A 26493-nucleotide genomic window follows, 5' to 3' on the forward strand; every position below is an offset into this window, starting at 1 on the left:
CTGCATGAGCACAATTCAGATAGACAAGCACATGCCAGAAGCGCTCAGTATTTCTGCATGGGGGTCACAAGAGCATGTACTTTCCATACAACATGTTGGCCAAGACCGCATGACTTTGTAAATGTAGCATCCATAGCGAAAGCTCAATAATAAAAGTGGTCAATGAACAGATTGTGTGACACAAAAGAATATATTTCTTAGAAAAATGTCCGTCTTTATTAAACAAATCACAATTGAACACAGGGCGATTCTGTGGATTTAAAAGCCATTTTGCATTGATTTTGTGCTTGTGCGAGGCACCATGACAGAGCTTGGCCAGCAAAAAAAAAACAAAAAAACCCAACAATACTGTATCTTAGCCCACCCTCACAGAACACAGGCACACCATACAACCAATAATCGTTCTCTGTTCTCTTGTCATCGTTACACCCTTGCGACCAATGAGAAGTGCATGATTAAACTCCACCCTGTTTTGGACAGAAGACACCCACACAGCAGACCTTTTTCTCTGTGGCTGTTCCAGCAAGCAGCAGGCAGCAGCCTCTCTCAGGCCAGGGTGACATATGTGGCATCGGTGGCCACGCCGCAGTTGTTGTCCTTCATGGACATGAGCACGTAGCCGTCGTTACCCCAGTAGGTAGACCACGAGTTCTTCACCAGCCAGTAGGGCTCCCCCTTCAGGACACCGTACCCTACTGCAAGCACCGCATGGTCGAGGTCCTCAGTCTTGTTGCCTGGGAAACCACAGAACCAGTGTCACTGAAGGAGTTTCTGGCATACTTACTACTTTTGATATAGATGAGTTTTAAGTCTAAGTCAAATGGGGGAAAAAACAGATCTTATTACTCACGTTGGACAAATCTGTGTCTGTGTGTCTGTTCATGCATGCACATTATTGTCATTATTATGCGTGTGTCATGAGGGACACCAGCTGAGGTGTGTGTGTGTGTGTGTGTGTGTGTGTGAGAGATCAGGCCTCACCGCAGGCAGGCTCGTAGTACACTCCGTTGCTGTAGAAAACGAAAGAGCGATGGCCGGCATCAATGCTGACCGCCACAGGCCCCTGTTTGAACAGCGCCAGCTTCAGGGCGTCGGCATCACCCGACGTCACGTTGGTGTAGCTCTGGATGCGTGCGGTCATCTCAGACTGGTTGTAGTGGCAAAAGCCATTCTACAAGTACACATGGCAGCTCATCAGATAGGAAAGATCAGATACAGAAGCCTGTATGGGGCCCTTTGTGTCCATGCAGAGGTACAGCGTACGCACCATGCCCATGTACGCCCCGTAAGTCTCCATGGTGGAGATTCCCCCATGCTTCATTATCCACTCGTATGCCCTCCACTCCTCGCCTCCGTCGCAGCCGTTGTTCCCGAAGCCCCAGGTGCAGTCCACCAGCATCTGCTGAGAGAGAACCACCAGGGACCCCGTCTGCGGAAGACAGAAAGGCGTTACATCTACACTCAACAGCAGGAGAGCAGAGAGCTGGACATTAACACAGACACTGATGACAAGCCTGTCTGTAGAGGAAAGCAGTGGTCGTTACTGATGTGGTACAGACACACTGGTTATGTGTCCATTACAGACGCTGCATGAAGGAATGCAAACAAGAGTGCAGCAATCCACCCTCCACCCTCACTTGCAGAGAGGGTCTCTGTCTCAATGAGTTAAATGCCAGCTACACTGTTTCCAGTGGGCTGCTTCATTAAAGCACCTCTAATGGGAACACGGCTCACTGTGACAGCGCTGCCCACTGGACCACACATAAAAACAGACGATTTACAACAATCTCTTAATGCAACAGAACAGGAACCAGCATTAACGGAGCCAGAGCGAAACCCAATTACTCTGCTGACAGACACATGAATTTCAATGACAATTACAATTAACAAGTTTCAAATGAAGCTGATGGAAAGCCTTGCTAATGGGAAGAAGTTGTTAAATAGAGGATCCTCAAAAATGTAGACATTAACATATGTACATACAACGGCCTTGCTTATACAAATGTACATTTTTACAACTAAACATAAAGTGAGGCTAGGAGAACAGCCAACTGATTTTTAAAATGCAGAAAAATGCATGACTACACTAACAAACGAAACCAATTTTGCCTTGTTAGCAGCATCACCCTAGGATACTGGTCAGGCTGCAGCTACAGCAGAATACAATGGAATTCCCTTTGAAATTTTGAATTATTCCATATCACTTCTCATCGCTGCAATGGTAATGTAAAAGTGAACCACCAATGCCACAACTAGCCCAACTACAACTGCCACAGTGTTCTAGAACTGCCATGGCGATATTCTGGAACTTTCAGGAGATTCATTACAGAGTCACTGTGCAGTCGTCTTGGTTTTGAATGGACCACACAGGAGTGATGAGATGAGACAAAGCAAATTAGCCTTGGAAGACCATTAGGACTTCACCAGAACGCCCCAGAGTGGCTGGTCTGCCCATGAAACCGACTCCGCAGTCCGTCCAAGTGACAGAGTGCACCGGAGGACAACTCAGTCCTGTAAGGACAATGTTCACATCAGAGGAATTCTGAAGCAAACAGCTTTGTTTTATCTCTAATGAAATAAGTCTGTCCGGCGCACTGTGGGGGAGAGATGTAAACACGGCGGGCCCTGTGTCACTACCTGCGGATTGTCCGAGGTCACTTCCTGTGTGCTGGCAGAGCCACAAAGACCAACCACTGAGGCGTCCCGCGAACTCTTACCCCTCTGCATAGCATACAGTGACCAAACCCAGCATCTCCCTCCAAGCTTGTCCTCACCTGGGACTAAACCCTCATTAGTCTAAGAAATGAATCCTGCGCACGCCATTATTAATTATAATTTATGAAACATCCAAAACACACCTGTCAAGGGCAATCAAATCACAGGTTGAAGTTTTGCCTGACTTGTTCAGAAAAAAAAAATATTTTAAGCCCACAGGGGGTTTTCTGAGACACACTTAAAAACCGTGTTAAAAACATCAGTGAACTCACACAGGACTGCACTTATCAGGGAAGGAAACAAGTGAAATAGCTTGGAGACATCAAGAAAACTAGTCCTCTGTAGTCAGCACTTCAGCCTCTAGAGGTACTGGCAGAGGAATACTAATGTACAGTCGCTTGTAAGGTGGGAAGATGAACTTTTTAATTATTCATGTCCTCGGATTTGGGTTTCTTTTGTGTAGACATTTTACAACTCCTGTCATGTTTTTTCTCTTTTTAAACTGTTCTGACGTTGGTCTCTGTGACATTACACCTGCCCTAATATAAATATGGTTAACTGCAGTGCTCTTTCCTGCTTTCTGACTACACCCCTAATGACCTCTTTTAAGATCTTTATTTTAGAAGGGATTCCAAAAATTCAGCAAAAGTCGGGCATGAATCCTATATTTTGATTGGGCTACAAAAACAGAGAACAACAGTCTGTGGGATCCTTCATCTTGGATGCACAGCTTGTGTCTTTGTGCATGTGTGTGTGTGTGTGCCTCTGTGCACATGTGTCTGAATTTGTCCATGAACATGCGTCTAACACTTGCAGCTTCACCTTCATGAAGAGAGCGCCCTCTATTGCCCCAGTGGTTGCAAAGCTCCAGCAGGAGCCGCAGATAGCCTGGTCCTTCACCGGGGTGACGGCTCCTGAACGGGAGGGAAAGAGGAGAAGGCGCATTCAGAGGACCCATCTCCTTCCCATCACAGTCCTCACCTGAACGTGCTAGGAGTACAATGGATTTCATCCAGCATGATTTTCACACACAGTGCACATGTCGCCCACTCACACAGCTGGGCGTTACTGTAGCACCTTGCTCAACAGTAATTTTACCTTGATTAGTTTTGTGTCTGCATTTTAACTGCTGGTCTAATTAGTAGTTTAGGCTTCCCACTCTCAGCTGGCTGCTCATCCGCTCCTTAACTGAGCAGGGCAGAAGCAGCAGCTTTGTCTCTCTCCCTCACTGTACAAAAGCTCTGTCGTTCATAGACAAGGGCTCTCTACAGGGCTCCATTAAGGGAGGCCACTAGGGGGAGGCCCTGTCGCATCACTGCCCCATACTGTGATTCTTAATTAACAATGTGCGTCTTATCCCATCCATTGCATGTGGAAGTACCTTACAGTGCTTCAGTAAGAAGCCTTGTTCTGTAATCTAGGCTGCAGGGTAGCATAGTTATTAATGTACAGATTTTATATACAAATGATGATCTAGAGTCAGAATGAAACTGATCTTTTCTCAATGCAACTGCTTGCCCTATCATCACCATCACTTCCTATGCTTGGAGGGGTCCTTTCTACAGATTACATCCAAGAGACCACCCCTAGTGTCATCACACAGGTTAACCCAGCTTTCCATTACCACAGAAATGAAGCCAGCATTCTATTTCTACGCGCATTAACCCGGAGTTCCGTCACCATGGAAATAAAGCATGCATTCTTCTGCCATTAAAAATAAATGTACCCAGCCTTCCGTTACCATGGAATCTAAGCCGGCATTCTAATGCTATAGGAATGAACCCAATGTTCCGTTGCCATAGAGATCAATCCAGCGCTGTTACCATAAAGCCTCCAGTCGAGGGAGTCGGGGACCTGCACCAAGGCGTAGGCCTCCTTAGGAAAGGCACGCCCCTTGTTGGGGGTGTGGCCTCCCCTGCGGCCCCGCAGCACAGCCAGCTCGGCGTGGGAGCGATCGGACAAGTGGTTCAGAGCCAGCTGATAGGAGAGGCCAGCGCGGTTCATGGAGTGGACAAAGCTGAGGGAGAAAGAGGAAAGCATTCAAAGATGCTGTCCATTTTTTTAACCTTAAGATAATGAACAACAAGGCTGATCTGGAGCCAGTATTTATGGACTTGCTCCATGTTCACTGAGGGACAGCTGCATGTGGCAGAGCTTATTTGAGTAGCTTATCAGCTAATTATCATACACTAAGAAGACTGGCTGTAAATTCGGAGGCACAAACATTAGGTTCTCAAAACAAGGACAGTGAGCCTTGCTTCAGTGACATTAGCAAAAGCCACCCTACTCAAATCTCTGTTAAATTCACCAATGTTTGAATTATAAACTGTTACCAACTACAATAAACTACCTTCACCTCCCAATCCTTGGGCATGCAGGACCCAGAGAAAACTCTGTATTCTGTGTTTGAAGACAGCATTAAAACTCTGTCCTCTTGCACGCCGTGATGGTATAGTGCAAACTATGCAGACTAAAGGAGTACGCCGAATTTCCTGCACCTGTGCCCCACCTCCTACTGCTCTTCATAACCCCCCCCACCCCCCACCTCCCACCAGCTCACCGCACGTTGTGAACGAAGGCATGCTCCCGCTCCTCGTGCTCCCTCTCATCACCATAGCGACGCTGGAATTTCTCCTTGAAGTGTCCAAAGAGCCGATGGGCGTGGCCCACAGGGGAGGTGTGGACCAGGTCTTTCATGGGATTGGCCAGGAGCTGATGCTCCATCCCCGGCCCCGGGAACGATCCACACGTGATGCCTAGAGGAGGGCGGAGAGACAGAGGTGAGCTAAAGCATGCCAGCAAGCACAGCGATACGTGTGAGAACAAGGGTCTCTCTCACCATCTGGCAGGGAGAAGACCTTGGGGTCCACATGGGAGCTGAATTCCCTGTAGTCCACCAGGTACTTGTCATAATGGGAGCCCAGCAGGGTGTTGTAGCCCATCATCTCGTAGTGCCAAGGCGTGGCGGGCTCGTTCTCGCCCTCTGGGCGTGTCACCCACAGGGTGTAGGTGTTCTTCTTATGGCCCATAACCGTCACGTTCTGCCACACTTCACACAGGACGCCACTGAAGTACTCCTTCCGCAAATACTAGGGTTTCAAATGAAACATAATTACACATATACACAGGCCAAGTGAGGGAATGAGGGCCCAACTAAAACTTCATAGATTTGCTGAGGCCTAGATAAACTCCAGGGGTGATTATCAAATAACCTACTGGGTTGACCCATATTAACTGACGCACAAACCCTGTTGTGATTTCTGAAAGGGTAATTACAATTGCAAAAGCTCTTCAGACCCTCTCCTATAAAAGAGCCAATGGAGGTGACTCAGGGGGAAAGAAATTCTCAACTCGTTAGGGAGCATGAAACATCCATTTTAGCACCAGAGCCATAAGTAATCCTTCTCTAGAAAACTCTAGATAACAGAGTAATCTGAACATACATAAGAGAAAAAGAAGGGCATATCTGTGGGACAAAAGCCCCTCATCTCCTGACACCACCTCACATAACTACTTTGTACTGCAGTATAGTATAGGCCTCGCCTTCTGAAGCCCGCTGAGAATGCCTCTTTTGGTAACAGGAGAATTCATTATGGTAACCATAGTGACAGGCAGAATTTAGATAAGCACACTTTAACCTGCCTGTGTTTGTAAGTATGATAATGGATAAAGTTGGCAGTTCCAGTTTTTGAGTAGTCCCTTCTGTTGAGTAGATATTTGTGAATAACATGGAACATGGGAAACTGGTCAGGACGGGATTTAGGGAAAGCCCAGAGAGATACTCAGGACACTGGCCTAACAAGACCTCTTGCTGTCAGTCCAGGCGCAGAGCCGATGGCTCATTGCAGAGGGGGCGAGGACCTGTAGTGGGCCCTTACACAGCCTATTATAGGCTGTATGGAGATGCAAGACAGATCCAAGGGGAAACTTACAGAGACGGAAGGTTGGAACGGAGAGAAATGCAGATGAGACCATTTTTAAATACCGCGGCTCCGTCAGCAGCGATCGCCTAGTTCCTACTTTGGGACTTGAACAGAGGGCATAATTTTTGTACACTTACACAAGGATACTGGACGGTGAATAAAGTTTTCTGTAACTATTGTGTCTCTGCTCATTCAAAATAAATATCGCGGCGAGAAACTTAGCTAGGGGTCGGTCGAAACCATTACGCCCTCAGTCTGACTTTTCATTTTTTGCCGCAATCAAGAACACAAACAAACTTTATTCAAAATATTCAACTAAACAACAAAAATGCATGTTCAGTCAGGCAGATTGGGCCCAAGGTGGGCCCCTTTGTAACTGGAAGAACTGTGGGCCAGGGGCAGCCGCACCCCCCCCGCTCCGTTCCAGTGTCAGTCCCATACAAAAAATTCTGCTCTGCTCTGAATTTTTCTTAAACTTTATTCTTAAACTTCTTTAAATTTCATTATTTCATTTAATTTGGTATCATGCTTGATTTGTTTCATCTCATCTCATAAAAGGCCTCAGAAATGGCAAGTCATATTCATTTTCATCACATCCTTGAGCATATCCAAAAATGTAGTGCCATGATGATGCTATACAATGCTGTAAAGGGAATCAAGCGATTCCTTCCTTACAAGGCTGATTTACGATTGTTTGAGCTTCATTCTACGCTACCTGGAAGCCCTCCAGGCTGGGCAAGGCCGCCTGGGGCTTGACAGGGTCCTCCTTCGTGCCGTTGACTTGGAAGCACTTCATGACGTTCACCTCAGTCTCCGTCGTCTCGGGAGAGATCTTGTAGCTGGAGCCCCAGGGTTTCTCCGTGCCCTTCTGGAATGTGGACACCTGACCTAGAAGGATGATTGTTTAATGGCATTGGTGTGGACAAACACAGCCTTGTCACAAAAGGTGCTCACTGCTGCCCTCTTGTGTCACTTTGAGGTAAAAGCTGAAAGAAAGGGCATTATGACCTAGCCCGGCCTGCTGGCAGCAGGGAACCTTACCATGATAGTAGTCGATGCGACTTGTCTCCCCCTGCAGGTCATACCAGGCCTCAAATGGTTCTTTGATCTCAGCGTAGGGCAGCGAAATCACACCTGAACAAGACATTTACATTTTTCCACTTACTCCTGGGAAGATGCTCTAATCCACAGCAATTATAACACAAGGTACACTAGCATGCAAAAAGGCAACACATTTTTGCAAAAGTTTGCAGGGCTTTTAGGGCTATAGAACCTCAGTAACTCAGGAACAGCTCATGATGTGCAAGACAAAGTTGCTCTAAGTGCTACACAGACAAGCCTTATAATAATGACATTATTGTCATTTAGCAGACACTCCTATTTAGAGCGACTTAACATAGGTTATAATTTTTATTTTTATTAATATTTACTGAGGCAATTCTGGGTTAGGTACCTTGCCCAAAGGCACAGCAGCAGTGCCCCAGCAGGGAATCAAACCAGCAACTTTTCAGATACAAGCCCTGCCCCTTAACACTATGCTACACTGCTGCCCCTTATAATTGAAGAGGTATGACCTACTACACGATCAGTGCATTAGCGGTAGGGATGGAGGAAGTTGGGGTTAGGGAAGTAAACACACAGTATGAAGAAGTGGGCCTTTAGACTGTGCCAGACAGTGGTCAGAAACACTTCCATTCGTCCCACTGTGGGAAACTCATTCCACCACATGGAGGCCAGAAGAGACAGGTAATGTGACTAGGGGTGTTACCCAATGGTGGAGGGATGCTAAGGGTGCAGACTGGAGTGCTCAGGCAGGGATAACTGCTGGAAAATACAGAGGATCCACTGCCCTTGCTGCACAACAGGCCAGCACCAGTGTTACTGGTATGAGCCATCAGGGGTAGCAAAGAGAAGAGCAGAGGAGCAACATGGAAGTATTACATGACTTCATAAACCAGCCAAGCAGACGCACTCTGTGAGGCCAGACTTCTGCCGCTCATTTAGACAGGGACACCAGCAAGGACTGCGGGTAGAAAGTCTGTCACAAGACTTGCCTGCTGACTGGGTAATTATTGACAGGGAAATGTCTGACTGCAGAGCTAAGCAGACGGTCTGACCAGCGGTGCTGAGAGTTGGTTGGGGAGTTCAGTGGACATTAAACTGCTAATATAGATTGAGTGTCTGAGGTCTGGTATAATCAAAATGTATCCACAAACACGAACATAGTCGGTTTGGTGCCTTGACGTAGGCCTCGTTTCATGTATTATTTTCCGGCCTCGACAAAGATCACAGTGTTAAACACCACGTTCGTGGAGTGCAATCCTATATGTAGATGCTGTGAAACAGCTGCTCCCTGATGCACATGTGCAAGGGCGGTCTACCTTTCACGTGGTACGTCTTCCCAAAATCTGGAGTGGTGGTCAATGGTTTGCCTTCCGACACTGCGGTGAAAAACAGACAGGCACTGCAGCATCATACCACGGGACACACGGACATGCATTGAGTGAGCAAATTTCGATATCGAAAGCGCTTAGTGTGCAATACATACGATTACAAAATGTGACCAAATGGGGAAAAACACATGTATGCATCTAGCGAGAGCTAGAACAAAATGCGGAAGCAATAAAAGAACATCTCCCCAGCGCCACTGCATACATTTGTTTTCTGCTGAATGTTAGTCTGCGGATCAAATTTCACTCCAGACAGCAATCGAGGCATAAAAGGGTTTCTTAAAATTTCACGAGCTGCCAAGTAACCCAAGTAGTCAGGTTTATAGTTCAAGTTTAAATTAAGAAATCTAGCTGCCTAGTTGTGCATTTTGTCTTATGACTAGATTGCAGAAACATAATAAAATGGGGTCTCGTGTAAGCTGAATGTATGTGTTCATTGTCACTAATTGGTTACCTAGACCGTTCTAGATTGTTTCGCGTGTTGGAAGAAGTTCCTTTTATGGCTGTTGGGTAAAGGTTAAATCAGAATTCAGTGCAAATTCCCCCAAAACGTAGTTAGCAATACTCGTACGCATAACATTGCCTTTCAAATCGTAGATGCACTTACCTGCTCCGTACACCAAGAACACAGTTAAAATATTTGAGATCCACATCATGACCGAGGTGGAATTTTCTAAATAAATGTTGTACGTAGGCAGTTACAAAAAATAAAACCAGCGAAACATTTAGCCGAATCCACAGGATTCTCAGCGGCGTGAACTGTTTACTTCACTTTCCTCAACACCTCGGCCCCGCATGACGTGCCCGACGTTTCCTCCTCGCCAATTATAAAACGTCTGAGGCGGCATCATCCAATCAATTACAAGCGGGTGTGGCTACATCGCAGGTCATATGACTTCTGTGGGTATTCTCCTCATGTGACACTTGCGCAAAGCTCGACCCATTTGATAAATTGTGGAAGATTTAAATAATACCAGAAGCAGAAGTTCTGTCAAAATTAACATCAAAAATTCAGTCAGAAAAAATATCATAGGCTCATGAAGAAACATGTGCAAAGCATATATTCCCTTTGATGAACATGATTTTACGCTTCTTTACATATTATTATTAACCATGTGCAGAATTCTTATTGATACCAGTTATTACATGTATAATTGTATTAATAATTAGATTTTGTATTTTTGTATTGTATGTGTATTTTAAATGGCTAACTATTCATGTGATGTGTTCACATTTAACAGCTGCATTTAACCACTACTGAATAGAAAACAGAGTGCAGCACATCTAAAACTGACCTATAAAATAAAGATTATGTGCAAAGGTGATTTTTTTTTTATTTTGCCATTTAAGCCGATGAGCAAGAACAAGACAAATAACAAAACAAATACTTATTCACAACGCACTTTAATTTCAGAGCAAAAATGCACGTTTACACTGACATAGACAAACAGCTATCTAAACAAGATTTTCTCACAAAGTCACCTAATGAAATGTACAACAGACTGACATGCGGTGAGTGTGCAATAAACGCCTCACCCTCTCCTACACCACTCAAACCCTGATTACTTCAAGCAGTCTTCTTTAGCTCTACGATCCTATCTACAACGGCTAATGCTAATATAGACAGGCTTAATCGGGACCTTTTAATGAGTCACTAATTTAGAGCTAGAATCACAGGAGAGATGGTTGCCACGTGCTGGATATCCGAGGTGTAATGGAAGCCCGATCTGTTGCTGGCTTTGAGGCCTAGTGTTCCCCACCCGTGTTACCCTGGTGTCTCTCTGCCCCAAATCCACACACTCCACACCCCTGGACCCCACTTTCAGCACCATAGGTGCACCTCCATGGGAAAGGAAGAATCCACACACACACACACTTAGCTACAGAGATGGTACTGTGTGCGGAAAGAAAGAACAGGTTTGATTATTAGAGCTGCTTTTTTTCCAATGCAAAATATTAGATTTCTCAGTTCAGAAGTTTGCTATGATCAGTCTCTCTCCCTCACTCCTCTCACTGCCCTTCAACCACTGTTTCCCGACTTGTGGTCGATCTGGGTGAGGGGGAATCACTCTTTGCGGGGCACGAGGTTGGTTCGGAGGGGCAGCGCAGCATCCACCCAAGTGTTGGGGTTCTGGATCATGGTGGTCCAGACATTGACCTCTTCCTCAGTGGAGTCCATCCACAGCACAGGCTGGCCATAGCTCTGCCCTGGAGGGGACAAGAAGAGAGAACTCATTTCTGTTGATGGGGGTCTGTGTGTGTGGCTTCCTGTGTCTAGTCAGGTTGCACAAGTTAACTTGTGGTAGGGCTTGAATAGTGTTATGCTCACACTCACTGGTCTGGGAGTGTTGTTAGCCTGGTCTGACACTGTTGCTCACTCAACTTGAATGGATACACTTATGCTCTAGTGCTGGTAGTCGCTCTGGATAAGGGCATCTGCTAAATGAATGTAATGTAATGAAATGTAATGTGTGTTCAAGGCTCACTTGTGCCAGGGCTCAGCCTCACACCCCCCAGCAGCTGAGATGACATGGTGTCTTTCTCCCACAGAGTGATCTCAGCACACGCCTCATTCAGGTCCGCTGTCTGGAACCCATCGTACACCATGGTGTGGTTGTAAGTGGGGCTGACGGTGCGCTTGACCACGCGCGTCTTTTGGCGGCTGGACCGGCTTTCATCCGGCAGCACGTAGCTGGGGAGGTGGATGGAGGGATTTGTTAGAAACATGGATGGATGAGGAGACAGTATGGGGAGATTGGAGAAACAAGCAGCAAACGGTCTCGTAATGTAATTTAAATTAATGTAACAAGCAACAAAAGAGGAAGAAATTTCCATTGTCAATGGTACAAAATTTTATCTAACAGCAGAATCAATATCAAGGGCAAGCATAAAGACCTGAACTTTTTAAAGCAAACACAGCCCAAATATAGCTCTCCTGTGACGGGAAGAGCTGTTATTGTATTATTTACCTTTTAACAAATGAGTCCACAGTGCCCCCTTTGGTGGGGATGAGTCCCTGTGCCTCTCTTAGCCAGATGTGTAGTTCCCCAGTCAGTGGCATGCCACTGCCTGAAGATGGCAGCAAAGAGCAGTGTTAGAGAAGCTCACTTGCACATGCTGTCACAGCCATTTGTGTCTTCAGAGTGTCTGTGCAGCAAATAGGCTCAGGTGCTTATTGTCTGTGTCTGGTGTGCTGAAGTGTTCAGTGTGGTGATAGAGAGAGTGCTTATTTAGGCATTCAGGTTGTGTGTTCGTTGTGAATGTGGTTCAGTGTGTTTGTGAGTATGTGTTAAGTGTGTGTGTGTGTGTGTGTGTGTGTGTGTGTGCGCGCGTGCTAAGTGTTTGTACAGTATGCCTGTGTGGACATTGTTTGTTCAGTGTGTATGTTCAACTCACCTTCAGATCCAGCTGGAATGAATTTGAGAGATAGCATGATGGTCCCACGGGTAGTAATTGAGTCCTGAGACATCTGGACCTGAAAGGCAAACAGACGGAGAGACGGAAAGAGTAAAAGCCAGGGGCATGAGGAGGAGGAGAAGGACAGGTGGAGAAATAAAAAGAAAGGGGTGAGAGGGGAGTGGGAAAAAGAGGAAGAGAATGAGATAGAGTGATATGGTGAGAGAGACCAGAAGGGGAGAAAGGGAAAAAAGAGAGACAAAAGAGACTGTAGGAAGAAGAGAGAGAGAGCAAGAGAGGGAGGAGGAAGGAAAACGAGAAGGCAACACATTCACACCCACAAGACACAGTCATGACTAATCTTTTCACAGGGTAGCTCACACACCACTCTAATTTCACATCTTTGGGTTACGAAATTGGGCCGGTTGTTATCTGTGTTCGTTTTGCAAGCTGCCCCACCCCGGGCAGCTGTGCGGTGTAATGGTAATTAGCAGGACTGGCCACCAAAAGGTAGCTGGTTCAATTCTCTGCTGTGGCACTGTTACTGTACCCTTGGGCAAGGTACCTAACCCAGAACTGCCTCAGTAAACATCCAACTGTATAAATGGATAACATGTAAAAACTAAGATTTTATAGTGTCTGCTAAATGACATTAATATAATGCAATGTAAAGTAAATTACATGCCGTCTGATGCCCTCTACTGCAACATCACATAATATTATATTCTCGTTTGTTACTGTGGGTGTGGATCAGTTGAAGGTAGGAGCATTTATTCAGAAACCCTGAGGCAGCAAATACTGTATTGTATTGTAAGTTACTGTTTTAACTCTACAGTGAACTAAACCAAGATCACTAAAGAGTAAAGTTGGCAAAAGGAGATGGACACCATGATGTCACTATTTTTAACACACTGCTTTGTATGCCTGGTAAAGGTTATTAAATTCCGCAGGGTGGATTTATTCAAATGTCAGTTCAGATCAATTCAGATTCATGTTTGTAATTGGTTTGGTGGCCCATAAATCATACAAGCATTCTATATGTTTTTTTACAGAGCCTAACTCTTTCACAGAATCATCAGTAACAGAACATTTGGTGCATTTGGTGCCCACACCATAAATTTGCCACAATGGGTTACAAAATGGATTCAGGTGTGGATTGGCAGGTTCAGAACTATGCACTCCCAAATGGCCCTTTGCCCTAAAGCAGTGATGGGGACACTCTGCTGCAGGAGAGACCAGCTATTCTATGAGGTAATAAACCAAAGTCCTGACTCACTGTGGTTATTACAATCTGGGTGGCATTAATAGTGAAGAGTAGGGGGGTTCCCCACGGTCCTGGATAAACTCCCAAAAAGGCTCTGTCAGTCTGCACATCTAATAATCCCCCATTTTAACAGGCTAAATGCCAACTCAGCTGATGTGTTGTGAGCACTTTGGCACAAAATGGATGCCATGCACTGCACATTAGTAGTGGCTGAGGTAAGCCATCCCCACCCCCCTTCAATATAAAGCACTTTGAGATCATTGAACAGCACTATATAAATCTGACATTCAGCAAAACAGTTTTGTGAAAGTTATATACAAAATAAAATATTCAGTACGTTGATTGTCTTATTAGGTTATAATCCACTGCATCTGAAAATCATTTTCAATATTCAGAATTATCCAGGTTTTGTAAAACGTCAGGTCTAAGATTATGCATAAATGTTTAATCATCATAAAATTAAACCCAAATATTAGAGCAGTGACTCTGTCCTTAGAAAAAACGTGAATTGAGAGCATTATCTTCCTAAGTCAAACAATTGTAAAAACTATGAAGCTATAGACTAGGCTACTCTGCTTCTGTCAGTTAGAAGCCTCATTTCCCACACAGTACAAACACATGTCAGTGAAGTTCCAGATAAACCTACATGCCCCTGGGTCCGGTTCACACCAGATAATGCCTTGGTTTGTTTACAATGTTTGCATTGAATTATTTACCAGAGCAAAACCAGTTCCATTTCGTGCTGACTGTAATGACAACAAAAGATACCACATCTAAGACTACGGAGAGGTAGAAGAGGAAGGAAAGAGAAAATACAGTAAGAAGATCGATGAAATAAGAAAGAGAAGGGGCAGGAGACTGAGGTGGGAGGAGACAAAGTGAAAGGCGAGTGTAGAGACTCACCCTTGGCAGCAAGGGGCGCCAGCACGGCTCAGTCTGGCCCCAGTCCCAGTCTGCCAACCCCACCTCCACCTCTCCCAGGAAAATGTTCCGCCGCAGGGGGTCATGGTGCCACACCGACAGGTTCAAGGTCCTCCCTTTCAGCTCCAACATCTTTATCTTATACTGAGAGAGGATATACTGACAGGTAAGCTGTGCGCTGATGGACAGACACACAGACAGGCAGACAAACAAATCATTCTGACAAAGCCAGGTCAAGTGAAACCACACAGAAAGATGGTCCAACTGCTTACTGGATGGATAGGCAAAGACAGACAGATTAGTCTGCAGCAGATACAGATAGGCAGATCGGTGAGACAGATAAGACGTATCACTGAGAGCAGGCAGACATGGCTGAGAGCTACTCCTCAGAATTCACCTTCAGGGTCTCATCAAAAACGGGGTTCACCGTCTTCTTTTTCACGGAAGTCTTCTTTTTACTGTGAGTCGACTTGTCCGGCAGCAGGTAGGTCTTCACGTACCTGTGAGCACAGACAAAATCTGTGTTTTAACAAAACACACAATGGCCAAAAGTCTCTAAAAGGCTGGGAAATGACTTTCATTTCTGTCAGAAGTGACAGTTAGTCCTGGTCATAGCTAAGGGCACAGTAATATGAGACAAATAACCTAACTGTCTGGCTGCCTGCTTAAGGAAATACTGAACAAGGACAAACAGAGGGAAAATTGAAGACAGATAGTCCTGGAGTAGCAGGTGCACACTTACGGATCAGAGCGGTTCTTGCGGGCGTGGGCTAGGTCCTGGCAGCGGCACACCTGCACCAGAAGCTCCTCCTTCTTGGTGTCATAGTGCAGGGAGAACTGCAGGCTGCCCCGTACCTCCACGATCCCGAATTCCCCCGAACTGAACAAGCTCATCATACTGCCACTCAGCTGTGGAGGAAACACAGAAACGGTCTTCTCCTGCTGCCACTCAGTAGGGGGAGATACAGAGACAGGCTCTTGCCCCAGCGTCCCTCGGCCAAGGGAGATGTAGAGACAGGCTTGTCCTAATGCCACTCATATACAGGGGTGGAGATAAGTGAGCTCATCCTTGGCCCAAGGGGACCTGGAGCTGCTCTTATGTAACAGTGTTTTACTGTCAGATACACACACACACACACACACACACACACACACGCCATCTCTCCCACACTGCAGCTGCAACTCTCTCGCATGCAAAATCACTTTGCTGGCCCAGTAACAGACAGGCAGACAGAAAAGCAGAGGTAAGAGATACGTGCACACATACACGCATATACGCACACACACACACTCACACAGACTCACTTTATCCTGGATCTCAAGGACAAAGAGGTGGCAGCTGGCTCCGAGATGGAAGTGCTACCAATTAGATTTGATAGCTGCTGAGGGCACACACACGCGCACACACACACACACACACACACACACACACACACACAGAGGAGCTGATCTGTCAGAGTTACTCAGCTGGACTGCTCTGAAACTGACACACTATGAGACACTGTGAGATTCAGTGTGTATGTGCATATGTCAGCATGCGTCTGTGTGTATGTGCACATGAGTGCACCTGTGTATGCTTAGTGTTAGCGTTTGTAGGTTTATGCGTGCCTCTGTGTGTGTGTGTGTGTGTGTGTGTGTGTGTCTCTTACCGCGTGGTTGGAGTGCAGACTAGAGGTTGATCCGCTGGTTCTGAGTCGGGTATGGTCCGGCTCGGTCGGGGCAGTGCTGGACACAGAGTCTGAGTCTTTCTCTAAGACAAAGTCCACCTAGAGAGAGAAGACATGAGGGGTGTCTCGCGGCTTCTCTCTCCCCCCTCGCCTTGCCTATCTCTCCCCATCTCTAACACAGAGACTCTGCACACAGAGTCTGCAAAGTCATTGATGATAAAGGGCAAACCGACACACTGATGCACTGATGAGCAACAGTGACTGTAATGCTCTCCCTGTCTCTCTTGCACTTGCACTGACACAGCATCAACAACAGAGTAACAGCATCTCTATCGGCAAGGAAAAAAAAAAAAAACACTGAATAAACTTAACAGCTCTGCTACCCTGCCCTTCTCTCCCTCACAATCCGCACACAGACTCTCACACATATATAGGACTTACGGAGAAGGTTGGTTTCCAGAGACGGAAGCTGGCTCTGCAAGCACAGTTCTGAGTGTGAGTGTGTGTGTGTGTGTAAGAGTGTGTGTGTGTGTGTGTTTGAGAGTGGTGGGTATGTGTGTCAGTCTTTTTGATTAGCTCTGCTGCGCTGCGACCCTCTACCTCAGTGCCTTGTTCACCTGACCAGGGACAGGATCCTGATTGGTAGAGTAACAGGGTGGAGGCGGGGCTCAAGAAGAGAATCCCTTAAGTGTCTAATAGTGTGAAATACTGAGACAGAATAAGTGTGTTCAAACATACTTGTGTGTTTATGCATGTGTGTGCCAGTTTGTGGCAAATGTCTGTATGTGTGAGTTCATGCATGCAAGTTTGTGTTTATAAATGTGTGGGTGATTGTATGTGTGTGTGTGTGCGTGTGTGTGTGTGTGTACATGTGTCTAAACTTTAAGTGTAAACAAGTTTGTCTGCCTGGGTGTCGGTGAATGTGTGTTTGTGTGCGTGTGTATATATACACATATATATATGTGTGTGTGTATGTGTGTATCTACCTGCAGGGTGGGGGAGGGAGTCTGCAGTTCTCTCTCTGCAGTCTCCTCTCTCTGTCCGTTTTGCTCTGTGACGCACTCTGGGGGGGGGGGGGGGGGGGGGTAGTGGTGGTTCAAAACAAAACAGACGTGTCAACCTCCCACCCTCGGAGAAGCCAGCGACAGTGTAGTGATGTCAGCTCTAATCTGATCACATGATCACACTCGCAAAAAAGAGCTCCTGTCAGAGTGTGTCATTAATCTGCTCCAACAGATTCCACAAAGGAACAAACCAGAGGAACAGAGGGGGAAAAGAATATGAACAGAGATGTAGTGGGAGAGAAGAGAAGAAGGAGAGGGGGTGGGGGGGAGAGGGGGGGAGAGGGGGGAGAAGATGACAAAGGGGGATGAACAGAAAGAAAGAAGAAAGGGGGCAGAAAAAAAGAGAGCAGAGGAGAGGGGTGAATGAACACAGATGGGTGGTCGGAGAAGAATAAACAGAGATACAGACAGAGAGGACAGCAACACGGAAAACAAAGCAGCACCTCAGACAGTACCTGTAGAACCTGCAGAACCATTGTGGATCTCTGGAACCTCCTGAACAAGGACAACAGAAAGTCATCACTCTTTAGCCAGTCTAATATGCTTCAGACAAAATCGGCTACTGGAATTTACAGCCATTTGACACTGAAGTTGTAGTAAATCAACATTCAAAGACTTTTATGGTGAAATGATCTTGATGACAAGACTGTGACAGCAGCTGTAGAAATGAAATATCTCCCTCCCACAGCAAGGTCAGGTAATGCCAGTCAGTGCAAAATTTAAAAATGGTGTCCACAATGACTCAACTGTTGATAACCTGGCTGTGGTCCATCTATTCGTGCAGATATTCAAATCACCTGTGATTCAAGGTCCCTATCATATAGTAATCTAGACAGATGTCTGAACCCAAAGCTACCAAGACGCATTTTGTGAATGGACTGTCCTCAACAGTCTATCTGAACACTCTTTGTGATGTCTGCCAGCAGTGCAGACTCACTCATACCTGACACAGGAGAATTTACGAGGATCTAATCAACCGTGCTTCAGCATTAAAAATCTAGCTCTAATATGCCGTTCCTTATTTTACAGTTCATAAAATATGTACATCAAAATGCAAGAAATCGATTTCACAGAGGACAAATCTCCACTACCTCCACATTTTTTTCCATATACTAACTAAAGCGCAATGTACCTTCTCTCTCATGCATGCTCTCTCTCATGTCCTGCTATAAGCTTTTTCTACCCTGTATATGACTCTTCAGATCAGCTGAAGGGAAACATTTAAGTAATTTCATTGTTACTGAAATTATGATATTTCTTAAAATTTAAAGGCTCATCCAAGTGCGCTTCATCCTACTTCATCCCCAGAATGCATTGGGAAGCTGGTTGTGCCCCTGCTGCCTGATAACACAAAGCTAGCAGGCTACTCAAATGAATGCAAATTCAAATTCCAAACAAAAAACAGCCCTGCAAACAATGATTAGACTTCATCTACTTCATCATTTGTGCGCCTAAATTATGAAGACCAGTTTCTATAGAGTACCAACAACACAATTTGCAATGTCCTTTGCTGAAATCCACAGAGAAAAGGAGAGGCAGGGTAATGTATTGTGAGCTATTGTGAGCTTTGTATGTGGGCTAGATAGTCTGAAGTAGGTTATGAGACCATGAAAGGATTTCAAATTAGCTTGTGCTTTAGGAAGTCCAACAGCTGAGCACTGCTAACAGTGAATACCTACTGCATTACAAAACAGGAACAATATATTACATTTTAAATATACAGTGATTTTTCCCCTTTTATTGAATATCCCTACCCTTTTGTCACAATATGACAAATCACTATAGTGTATTTCTATCCACTTTTTACAAATTTTCTTCAGATAGGGGGGAAATTCATAATGCATTTCTTCAACCTGTTGCGATTGTTAGTGATTGACCTGATGACCTCTGCGGGACTGACCTTAGCAGGGACGATCACACTTCCAGCGGCAGGTATTGGGGTCACATGGTCGACAACACTATGGAGATAAGCACGGGTCAATCACAGCGAAAAGTAAATGCGCATCTCAACACTGCACCACTGGCATATATACCATTATGCGACTGTGCACCAGACATATGACTATTCGTGCACACACACACACACACACACACACACACACACACACACACACACACACTACAGAATTACACTAAACACACATTTGTACAGCATGTACAGACGTATGCACGCACACACACACAGACACACCCACTACACAAATTGCAAAATACAAAAACAATGAAATGTACTAAATACATGATTGCTCAGTGTCCACATACATACCCGAGGACTGTGGTGTTGCATCACTCTCTGTGAGAGCAACAGACACACTTACCTCCTGTCTTCTTCCTCCTCCTCCTGCTGCTGCTTCCCTGGTTTGGGTGGGGTGCCATTGTGAAGGGAGGGGGACACAGCCATCTCCCCCTCACTATCAAACACCCCACCACCAGCCAGCACACTCAAAGGCACATCTGCAAGGCAGAGCGGGCAGTTAGCCCCACAGGTAGGGCTGCTCACGTCACTAGGAGTGCCCCAAATTGTGGACAATGGGAGTGTTCTTATTATTTCATGCATTTCACTCTACAAGACTGATCATTACAATACTCATTGAACACTCATACACAGAAAGCAAGGGAAATCTGCCATAGACATCACACAAAATAAATATTGAATAATACACGGTAAGGCTGAGACCCCAGACCTTTGGTACACAGACGTACCAATAAATAATGAAACATGAACGCAATGCAAATGTAAAAAAATTAGCTACTGTCACTTTCAAGGAAGAGCTATATGAACTATGAGCGGTAAGTAAGGAATTTCATTTTTGTGGTTTGCCTCCGCATCCTTGTAGAGGCAAGAAAGGAGGGGTTTCCCTCCATATCCTTTGTCTTCTGTTATACAAAGAAATACGAATATTAATGATTCACATGTACATAACAACTGCGTTGTCTCTGACCTTTGACCTTCTTCTTGCGACGGATAGAAGCCTGGACGATGTCGGAGCCATGCTTCTTGTACCGCTTGGCGCGAACCTCACTGAACCACTCGCCCGAGAGGGACTTCAGCTGCTGCGGGTCCGAGACTGTGTTACACAGCTGCCTAGAGCAAGGGGACGTGGGAGGAGAGGGGGTGTTACTCAGTGCTACCCAGGTGTCTGAACCAAACCAATCACCCTATACCCCAAAAATACACTCATTATTACATTATAGGCATCTAGCAGAAGCTCTTATCCAGAGCGACTTACAAGGGTTACAGTTTTTTACAATGTTACCCATTTATATAGCTGGATATCTACTGAGGCAATTATTGATTAAGTACCTTCTCCAAGGCTACAGCAGCAGGGCCCCCACAGGGAATCGAACCAGCAACCTTTTAATACGAGTCCTGCTCCTTCAACACTATGCTACACTGCCACCCCCACACAAAAAACTCCAGTTATATTGTTAGACGCCTGCAACTCACTATTTCTGCAACACACATTCATTTTCATTTGCTTATCAGCTGCAATCAAAAATAAAGGTGCTCCTGAATTATTCATCACTGATTTTAGTGGACAAGTTGTAAAGCTAAGAGTTAAGCCCTCATGAACCAAATTTCTGCTTATTTCTGTACACCTACACCCATGTGCATTTTAATGTCATATACTGTAAGTTACATCATGATCATTGGCATTTAGCAGGGTTACTCCCAACGTTTCTCTCTGTTAAATTACATAATGTGTAGTATCGCAATATGTTTTGGATTCTGTGATCCAGTGACTGATCTATGGTAGTATACTTGACTTCCCTTGTCTAGGCAGGTTGCACAAGTTAATAAAGGGTGTGGCTTGAATGGCGTTATGCTCACACTCACCGGTCTGGGAGTGTTGTTAGCCTGGTTTGACACTGTTGCTCATTTAAATTGATTGGGTACACTTGTGTTCTATCGTACTGGAAGTTGCTCTGGATAAGAGCATGTGCTGAATGTAACGTATTATAATGTAATAATACCAATCATAATTATACTCATATACATAAGTATAGGCATAACTTTGTAGGCATAAGTGTAATACTTAATGTCTTTGGCAGTTCTAAACAATCAAACCGAGGCTTTTCTATAATTCCATTTCTCCTGAGTGAAGCCCTTCATCGCCCGCGTGACCTCTGACCTCACGCGACCCTCCTCCTGGCAGCGCAGCTCGGAGTCCCGCAGCAGCACCTGCAGGATGGCTTCCTGCTCCTCCTCCGTCAGGTGACTGAGGTCCAGCAGCAGCTCCGCACTGACCTCGTCCTCCATTGCGGCGTCGTGAGGGCGGGGTGAAAATGCCCCCTCACCGCTCACACAGGGGGCATCGGACACCTCTCACACCGGCGGAACGCAACGCCCGCCCAACACTTCCTGTGGCGCTCTCTGCGCTGACGTGCGCTGACACGCTGCAGCTGCTGGAGTGGCCGTGTGGAGCTGAGGCTGGAGTGAGGGTAATGTGAGCTGCACTAGGCTGGCTCAGCGACCTTCCTCAGATACTACATAAAACAAAAACAGAAACGAGGGAGAGGGAGAATCAGAGAGAAGGTTCCCCCAAAAATCTCTCTCCCACTTCTCTTATAATATATATATATATATATATATATATATATATATATATGTGTGTGTGTGTGTGTGTGTAGAGAGAGAGAGAGAGAGAGAGAGAGAGAGAGAGAGAGAGAGAGAGAGAGAGAGAAATACACATACAAGACACTGGAAAAGTCTTATTTAAACTCTTATTTCCCCTAAAATCAGGAAAAACAAACTTAACAAACCAGGAGACAAACAGCCTCACTAGGTGTCCAAATCCTTCTAGCCTGTCATTGTCATATAACAACAAAGCACACCTAACCCACATCAGAGAATCAGATTATGCACTATTACCATCATGAAGCGGCCACAGGATAACTATTGTTTTAATTATTGATAGGAAATTCCATTTGCAATATCTATACAGAACAAATCACTTTTTTTCCTCCAGCACAATTATTCATATTGATATCTACTGTGTTTATGCAATTTAAGTATCTATTTTGCAATGCTGAGTACCAGCTTTGCAATGCTCTGTCATTCAGTTCAGGTTAGTAATGCTATCTGAATTTTAGTGTAAGAGCACAGGATTAAACAGAGCAAGGGGGGGAGGAAGGGGAGAGGGAGAGACAGAGAGAGAGAGAAAGAGAGAGAAGAGTACCCTCTGAGAGACGTAGGAGGGTGAACAGAGGAAGAGATGTGCGTCTAAAGAAAGCAGCACCACTGAATTTGCCACACAGCACTTCCTGGGTTTCTCTTTCTTATGTGCTCGCAGACCCAGGAAATCATGCACAGCTCACACATCACCTCAGAGGTCACCGTGCACCCACCAGCCCATAAAACACAAATGCTCACAGCCTGGGGGGGTTGCCAGTTTGAAACCCGGCTGACACACTGTGAGGGTGTCAGACCCTTGAACAAAGTGCTTAACCACAACTGCCTCAGGAAATATCCGCTGGTATAAATAAATATATGAAATGCGCAGTCTAATACAGGACGTCACGTAATTGGGCTTCTGCCGCAGTCAGCAAATAAATAATATTGTGCAAATATGAGGCGGTGCTAGGCATGTCCATATTTGCCTCTGACAGGTAAGGGTGTGTCTGTGTTTCTCTGAGGCATAAATATGGACAATTAGGGCGCGTCACTTTGTCAACACCGTGACCTCAGTTTTGACAAATCGCTGCCCCGTGCGCCGGCACGGTAAGACGTAACTGGAACAGCGGCTACAGCGCAGGTCCGGCTGCTCTTGTCGCAGCAATACTATTATATGAAAGGTATTTATTGGACCCCGTTAACGAATAGGATTAATCATAAATGAGACATATCTAAATCAATGCAACCATACACACGTAAAGACCTCTTGACTATGCGTGTATGAACATACGCAACAGCATATGATTAGAGGTGCATGCAGGGAAACAGGTACATACGAAGTTGGCCATGGAGATAGTTCTCTGCTTTTCCTGTCATGCTGGTTTATAAACTGAAAACCCCATGGTGCGTTCTAAATAGTGTAGCCCTTCATAATCCCACAGAAATACTGTAACGCACAAGGGACGTACAGAACTTAGTTCATCGTGGGAATGTACGTATTAACATCAAAATGCAGTAGAATCGAAAAATACGTAATTCAGATTTTCATACTTAAGTGTGAATTGCTTTCCTCATCACACAATCCTTACGAATTATTCCTAATAAACGGAGACAGGAGTGAGCCAACTGAACAGCAACTCGTATGTGTTGCTGACCCTAATTTTACTGATGTGACCTCAACGTGACTAAAAGTGTGTGTTTCGGTTCCGCTCAGGCTCTGGAGTTTTAGTCAGGCCTGCTAGGCTCAAGACCGGTTCGAATAAACGTGCTCCTGTTGATCTCTTGTTGTGAGACAACAAAAACAAGAGTTGAAATCCCAGTGGACGGACTTCACTAGATTGCAGGAGAATAAAGTATGACGGGGTTCATTTCTGATTCCCATATCTGCTTTCAAACTATAGTTTGGATGGCTCATGCGCTTCTCCTTAGTGTAACCTCACAGCGCGGTAGGCTCGGTTTGAGTTCTGAGCTGCGTTTCACAAACAGGATGTATGTTTGACATCCGCGGTTTTTTCACCATGCCCACAGTGTCATCTTGCAACGGCGCTTAATACCTGCAGAAGAGTGTCCTGCGTCTAAAACAAGATGACAACAAATAACTAATAAGAATAAAAATAAGAAATACTTTATTAATCCCGAAGGAAATTTGAGAGACCCAGATGCTACTTTCTTTCTCGAGTGCAAGTGTGGACAGCCTCTCCAGCTCAGACTTTTAATTATAATTTTGGTGGGTTGCTGTATGACAAGGGTGGAAGGCGCGCCCCATACGATTTCTAGAGTTATTTGAGGAGTATTATCGATTTCTCGCTAAACAATAAAATTAATATTAAAGCTACAATCAACTGTTATTCATTCAATTCGCCAGAACCCAAATTACGGATTTCTATTAATTAAGGAATACAGTATTGCTGGAAGCTGGCTGCTGCTGTCCTTGATTATGCGCGGATACCTAGCTATACCTTTAACATTTTCGTTTCCCCTTTTGCATATTTGCAAGACCTCAACGCAAATAAAGCCTACTACGGTCAGCTGTGTCACCATATTGTCTGGATACCATATATGTTTGAGTGAAAAGGCTGAACAGATAGACAAGTAAAATGAGGTATATGGAATAACAACACGTAAACTACAACTGTACGCGGTTACAGTAGTACGCACAGAGCCACAAAGCAACTTTACACACACACACACACCTGTTACTTCACGCTGTCAGAGAAGAACTTTCAAAAGGCACGTAGAAAACCGGTTGCACGCGTACACTTACGTATTTCTAATTTCCGAATATTACCCCAGACGAGCTTTGCGTTTTAGGGCCTGAAGCGGTAGCTGATCCAGGTGCGTTTCCCGATACATATGAAGGTAAGTCCAAACTAACTGCACGATTGCAAGAGGCAGGCGGCCAGCCGTGATCGCACCCCCACCGGCCCTCACTGGATTCGGCTGTGCGCAAAACGCGGACTGGATACTGCGGCGCTGTAGTAGCAAAGTGTTTTAGGAAATCAACACGTTGTGTAAAACGGTTAAATTTGTGGGCCTTGGGTTTTCTTCTAGTCTTCCTCGATGTGCACATTCCTCTGTGATTGATAGTATTTTGTCCAAGCTGTTTTAATCGGATATGCTCTAATCGGATATGAACACATGCCGTGCATGCCGGATTACAATACAATCGGAACGGACCGCAGCTCCTGCTTCTCAGTTACACTTCTGGCACGCCCATTCACGAGCGTGCGAAAAACACACAAACACACAATAATCAGTAGCGCAGTAGCGCTGACATGTTCCCCTTGCACTGACCAAGTGTGTTATGCTCATCATACACAGGTATATGAACATATACGCCTCACACACGGGTCTTTTTCTGACAATTTGCACACTGTGTGCTTGAGCTAAAACTTTGGCTTCTTAAAACTCCCATACGCAAACTATGCTTAAGTTGCTTTTTGAGTAAGGGGCCATTTCCTTTCTGCTGTCCCCACTTCTGTGCACCATGCTAAGAAACGTACCTGGTAACTTAAGAGGCTTATCTAACCATAGGAAATGGGAGGGTTAAAGGGGGTTAACCATTCCTCACTCCTACCTACTGCTGGAGGTGGGTGATTTTACAACCTTGCTATTATTTGGTTAACTGTAACATGCTTTACTTATATAATTGGTCTAGAATTTGTTGTAGGAAATGGGTCTTTATATTATTTTATGCTTTCTTAAAATGAAAAAGCTATTTTTGTCAAATTTATGGATTTAAAAGATGTAAATAACTTTGGTTAAGTCTGCTATTGAAACAGTAACACTTCTGGCGGTTACTGATACCTCCGCCACACCTGTTTTTCCACAGGTAGAAAATGGACAGATCTGCAGGCGGTTCCCCTCCCGTGCTTTCCACACCCTTTTAACACACAAACCTGCAAACACCAAGATGACGGCAGACGCTTGCATCAGCAAGTTAATATGAGCTGCCTGCAATGGACGCACTCTGACGCACTTTTCCTCGGAAAACTCATTCCATCACTTCATTGGCTCCCTTTTCTTTCTCTTTGCAAAGAATTCACTCCCCTCCCACTGCTATTCATCTCTTTTTTTTACTTTAGAAATTCCCCCGCTGTCTTACTTTCATCAGTTGATTTCTACGTCTATGCTCTTCTGTAAACAACTCTAACATTGTTCAATGTAACTGATTGCCAATCAATAAAACCCAAATTATTAAAAAAACCTCATGAATGACAAATGTGGGATTACTGGGGTACAGTTGCCCCAGGAGAAAGGGCGTGTGTGTGTGTGTAACTCCGCTGAGAGCAGGATTACCACTCTCCAGTGTGTTCCTGCTTCTGTTCATCATTAAGCCTTTTGTCAACAGACTAGGATACAGGGGACAGTCCCCGCTTTGTGCCAGTGGAATCTTACATAAGAGCTTCCACACGCTTGGGTTCCTGTGATGTCCCCTCATTACAGCCCCGTCTTCTGTTTAATCCAGAATGAGGAAC

At 45.2% G+C, this 26493-nt stretch overlaps 2 protein-coding genes and 1 long non-coding RNA gene across 3 annotated transcripts; all 3 read right to left on the minus strand.

Annotated features, from left to right (window-relative positions):
- Positions 1-212: 212 nt before the first annotated feature.
- zgc:110239 (uncharacterized protein LOC550326 homolog) lies at positions 213-9873 on the minus strand. The gene is made up of 11 exons (XM_036555403.1): positions 9696-9873; positions 9020-9079; positions 7680-7772; positions 7354-7526; positions 5555-5804; positions 5276-5471; positions 4539-4732; positions 3538-3629; positions 1268-1429; positions 982-1171; positions 213-734 (listed from the first exon to the last, which is right to left on the minus strand). The coding sequence occupies exons 1-11, from the start codon at positions 9742-9744 to the stop codon at positions 547-549; spliced, it is 1647 nt and encodes a 548-aa protein (XP_036411296.1). The 5' UTR covers positions 9745-9873; the 3' UTR covers positions 213-546.
- Positions 9874-10492: 619 nt separating this feature from the next.
- sytl1 (synaptotagmin-like 1) lies at positions 10493-24880 on the minus strand. The gene is made up of 15 exons (XM_036516203.1): positions 24780-24880; positions 21534-21888; positions 20343-20485; positions 19719-19854; positions 19301-19358; positions 17856-17895; positions 16778-16953; positions 16319-16435; positions 15412-15578; positions 15067-15169; positions 14652-14813; positions 12485-12563; positions 12058-12157; positions 11575-11780; positions 10493-11296 (listed from the first exon to the last, which is right to left on the minus strand). The coding sequence occupies exons 2-15, from the start codon at positions 21659-21661 to the stop codon at positions 11154-11156; spliced, it is 1758 nt and encodes a 585-aa protein (XP_036372096.1). The 5' UTR covers positions 21662-21888; positions 24780-24880; the 3' UTR covers positions 10493-11153.
- On the minus strand, positions 17834-19802 carry LOC118768739. Its single transcript, XR_005004457.1, has 3 exons — positions 19719-19802; positions 19301-19358; positions 17834-17895 (listed from the first exon to the last, which is right to left on the minus strand). It is a non-coding gene; the product is annotated as an uncharacterized LOC118768739 (long non-coding RNA).
- Positions 24881-26493: the final 1613 nt, after the last annotated feature.

This window comes from Megalops cyprinoides, chromosome 21, assembly GCF_013368585.1.
Source record: "Megalops cyprinoides isolate fMegCyp1 chromosome 21, fMegCyp1.pri, whole genome shotgun sequence".
NCBI classification, from domain to species: Eukaryota; Metazoa; Chordata; class Actinopteri; order Elopiformes; family Megalopidae; genus Megalops; species Megalops cyprinoides.

Bases quoted from the DNA above. Each gene is read 5' to 3' on its own strand.
- zgc:110239 (XM_036555403.1), bottom strand. From the start codon at position 9,744: ATGATGTGGATCTCAAATATTTTAACTGTGTTCTTGGTGTACGGAGCA. The intron at 5,805-7,353 runs GTAGCGTAGAAT...TTGAAACCCTAG, and splicing joins CCAGCCTGGAGGGCTTCCAG to TATTTGCGGAAGGAGTACTT. The intron at 1,430-3,537 runs GTGAAGCTGCAA...TGTCTTCCGCAG, and splicing joins AGGGCGCTCTCTTCATGAAG to ACGGGGTCCCTGGTGGTTCT.
- sytl1 (XM_036516203.1), bottom strand. From the start codon at position 21,661: ATGGAGGACGAGGTCAGTGCGGAGCTGCTGCTGGACCTCAGTCACCTG. The intron at 15,579-16,318 runs GTAAGAGACACA...TTTCCTCCACAG, and splicing joins GTCTGCACTCCAACCACGCG to CTGAGTGGCAGTATGATGAG. The intron at 12,158-12,484 runs GTGAGTTGAACA...TGCCATCTTCAG, and splicing joins CATTCCAGCTGGATCTGAAG to GCAGTGGCATGCCACTGACT.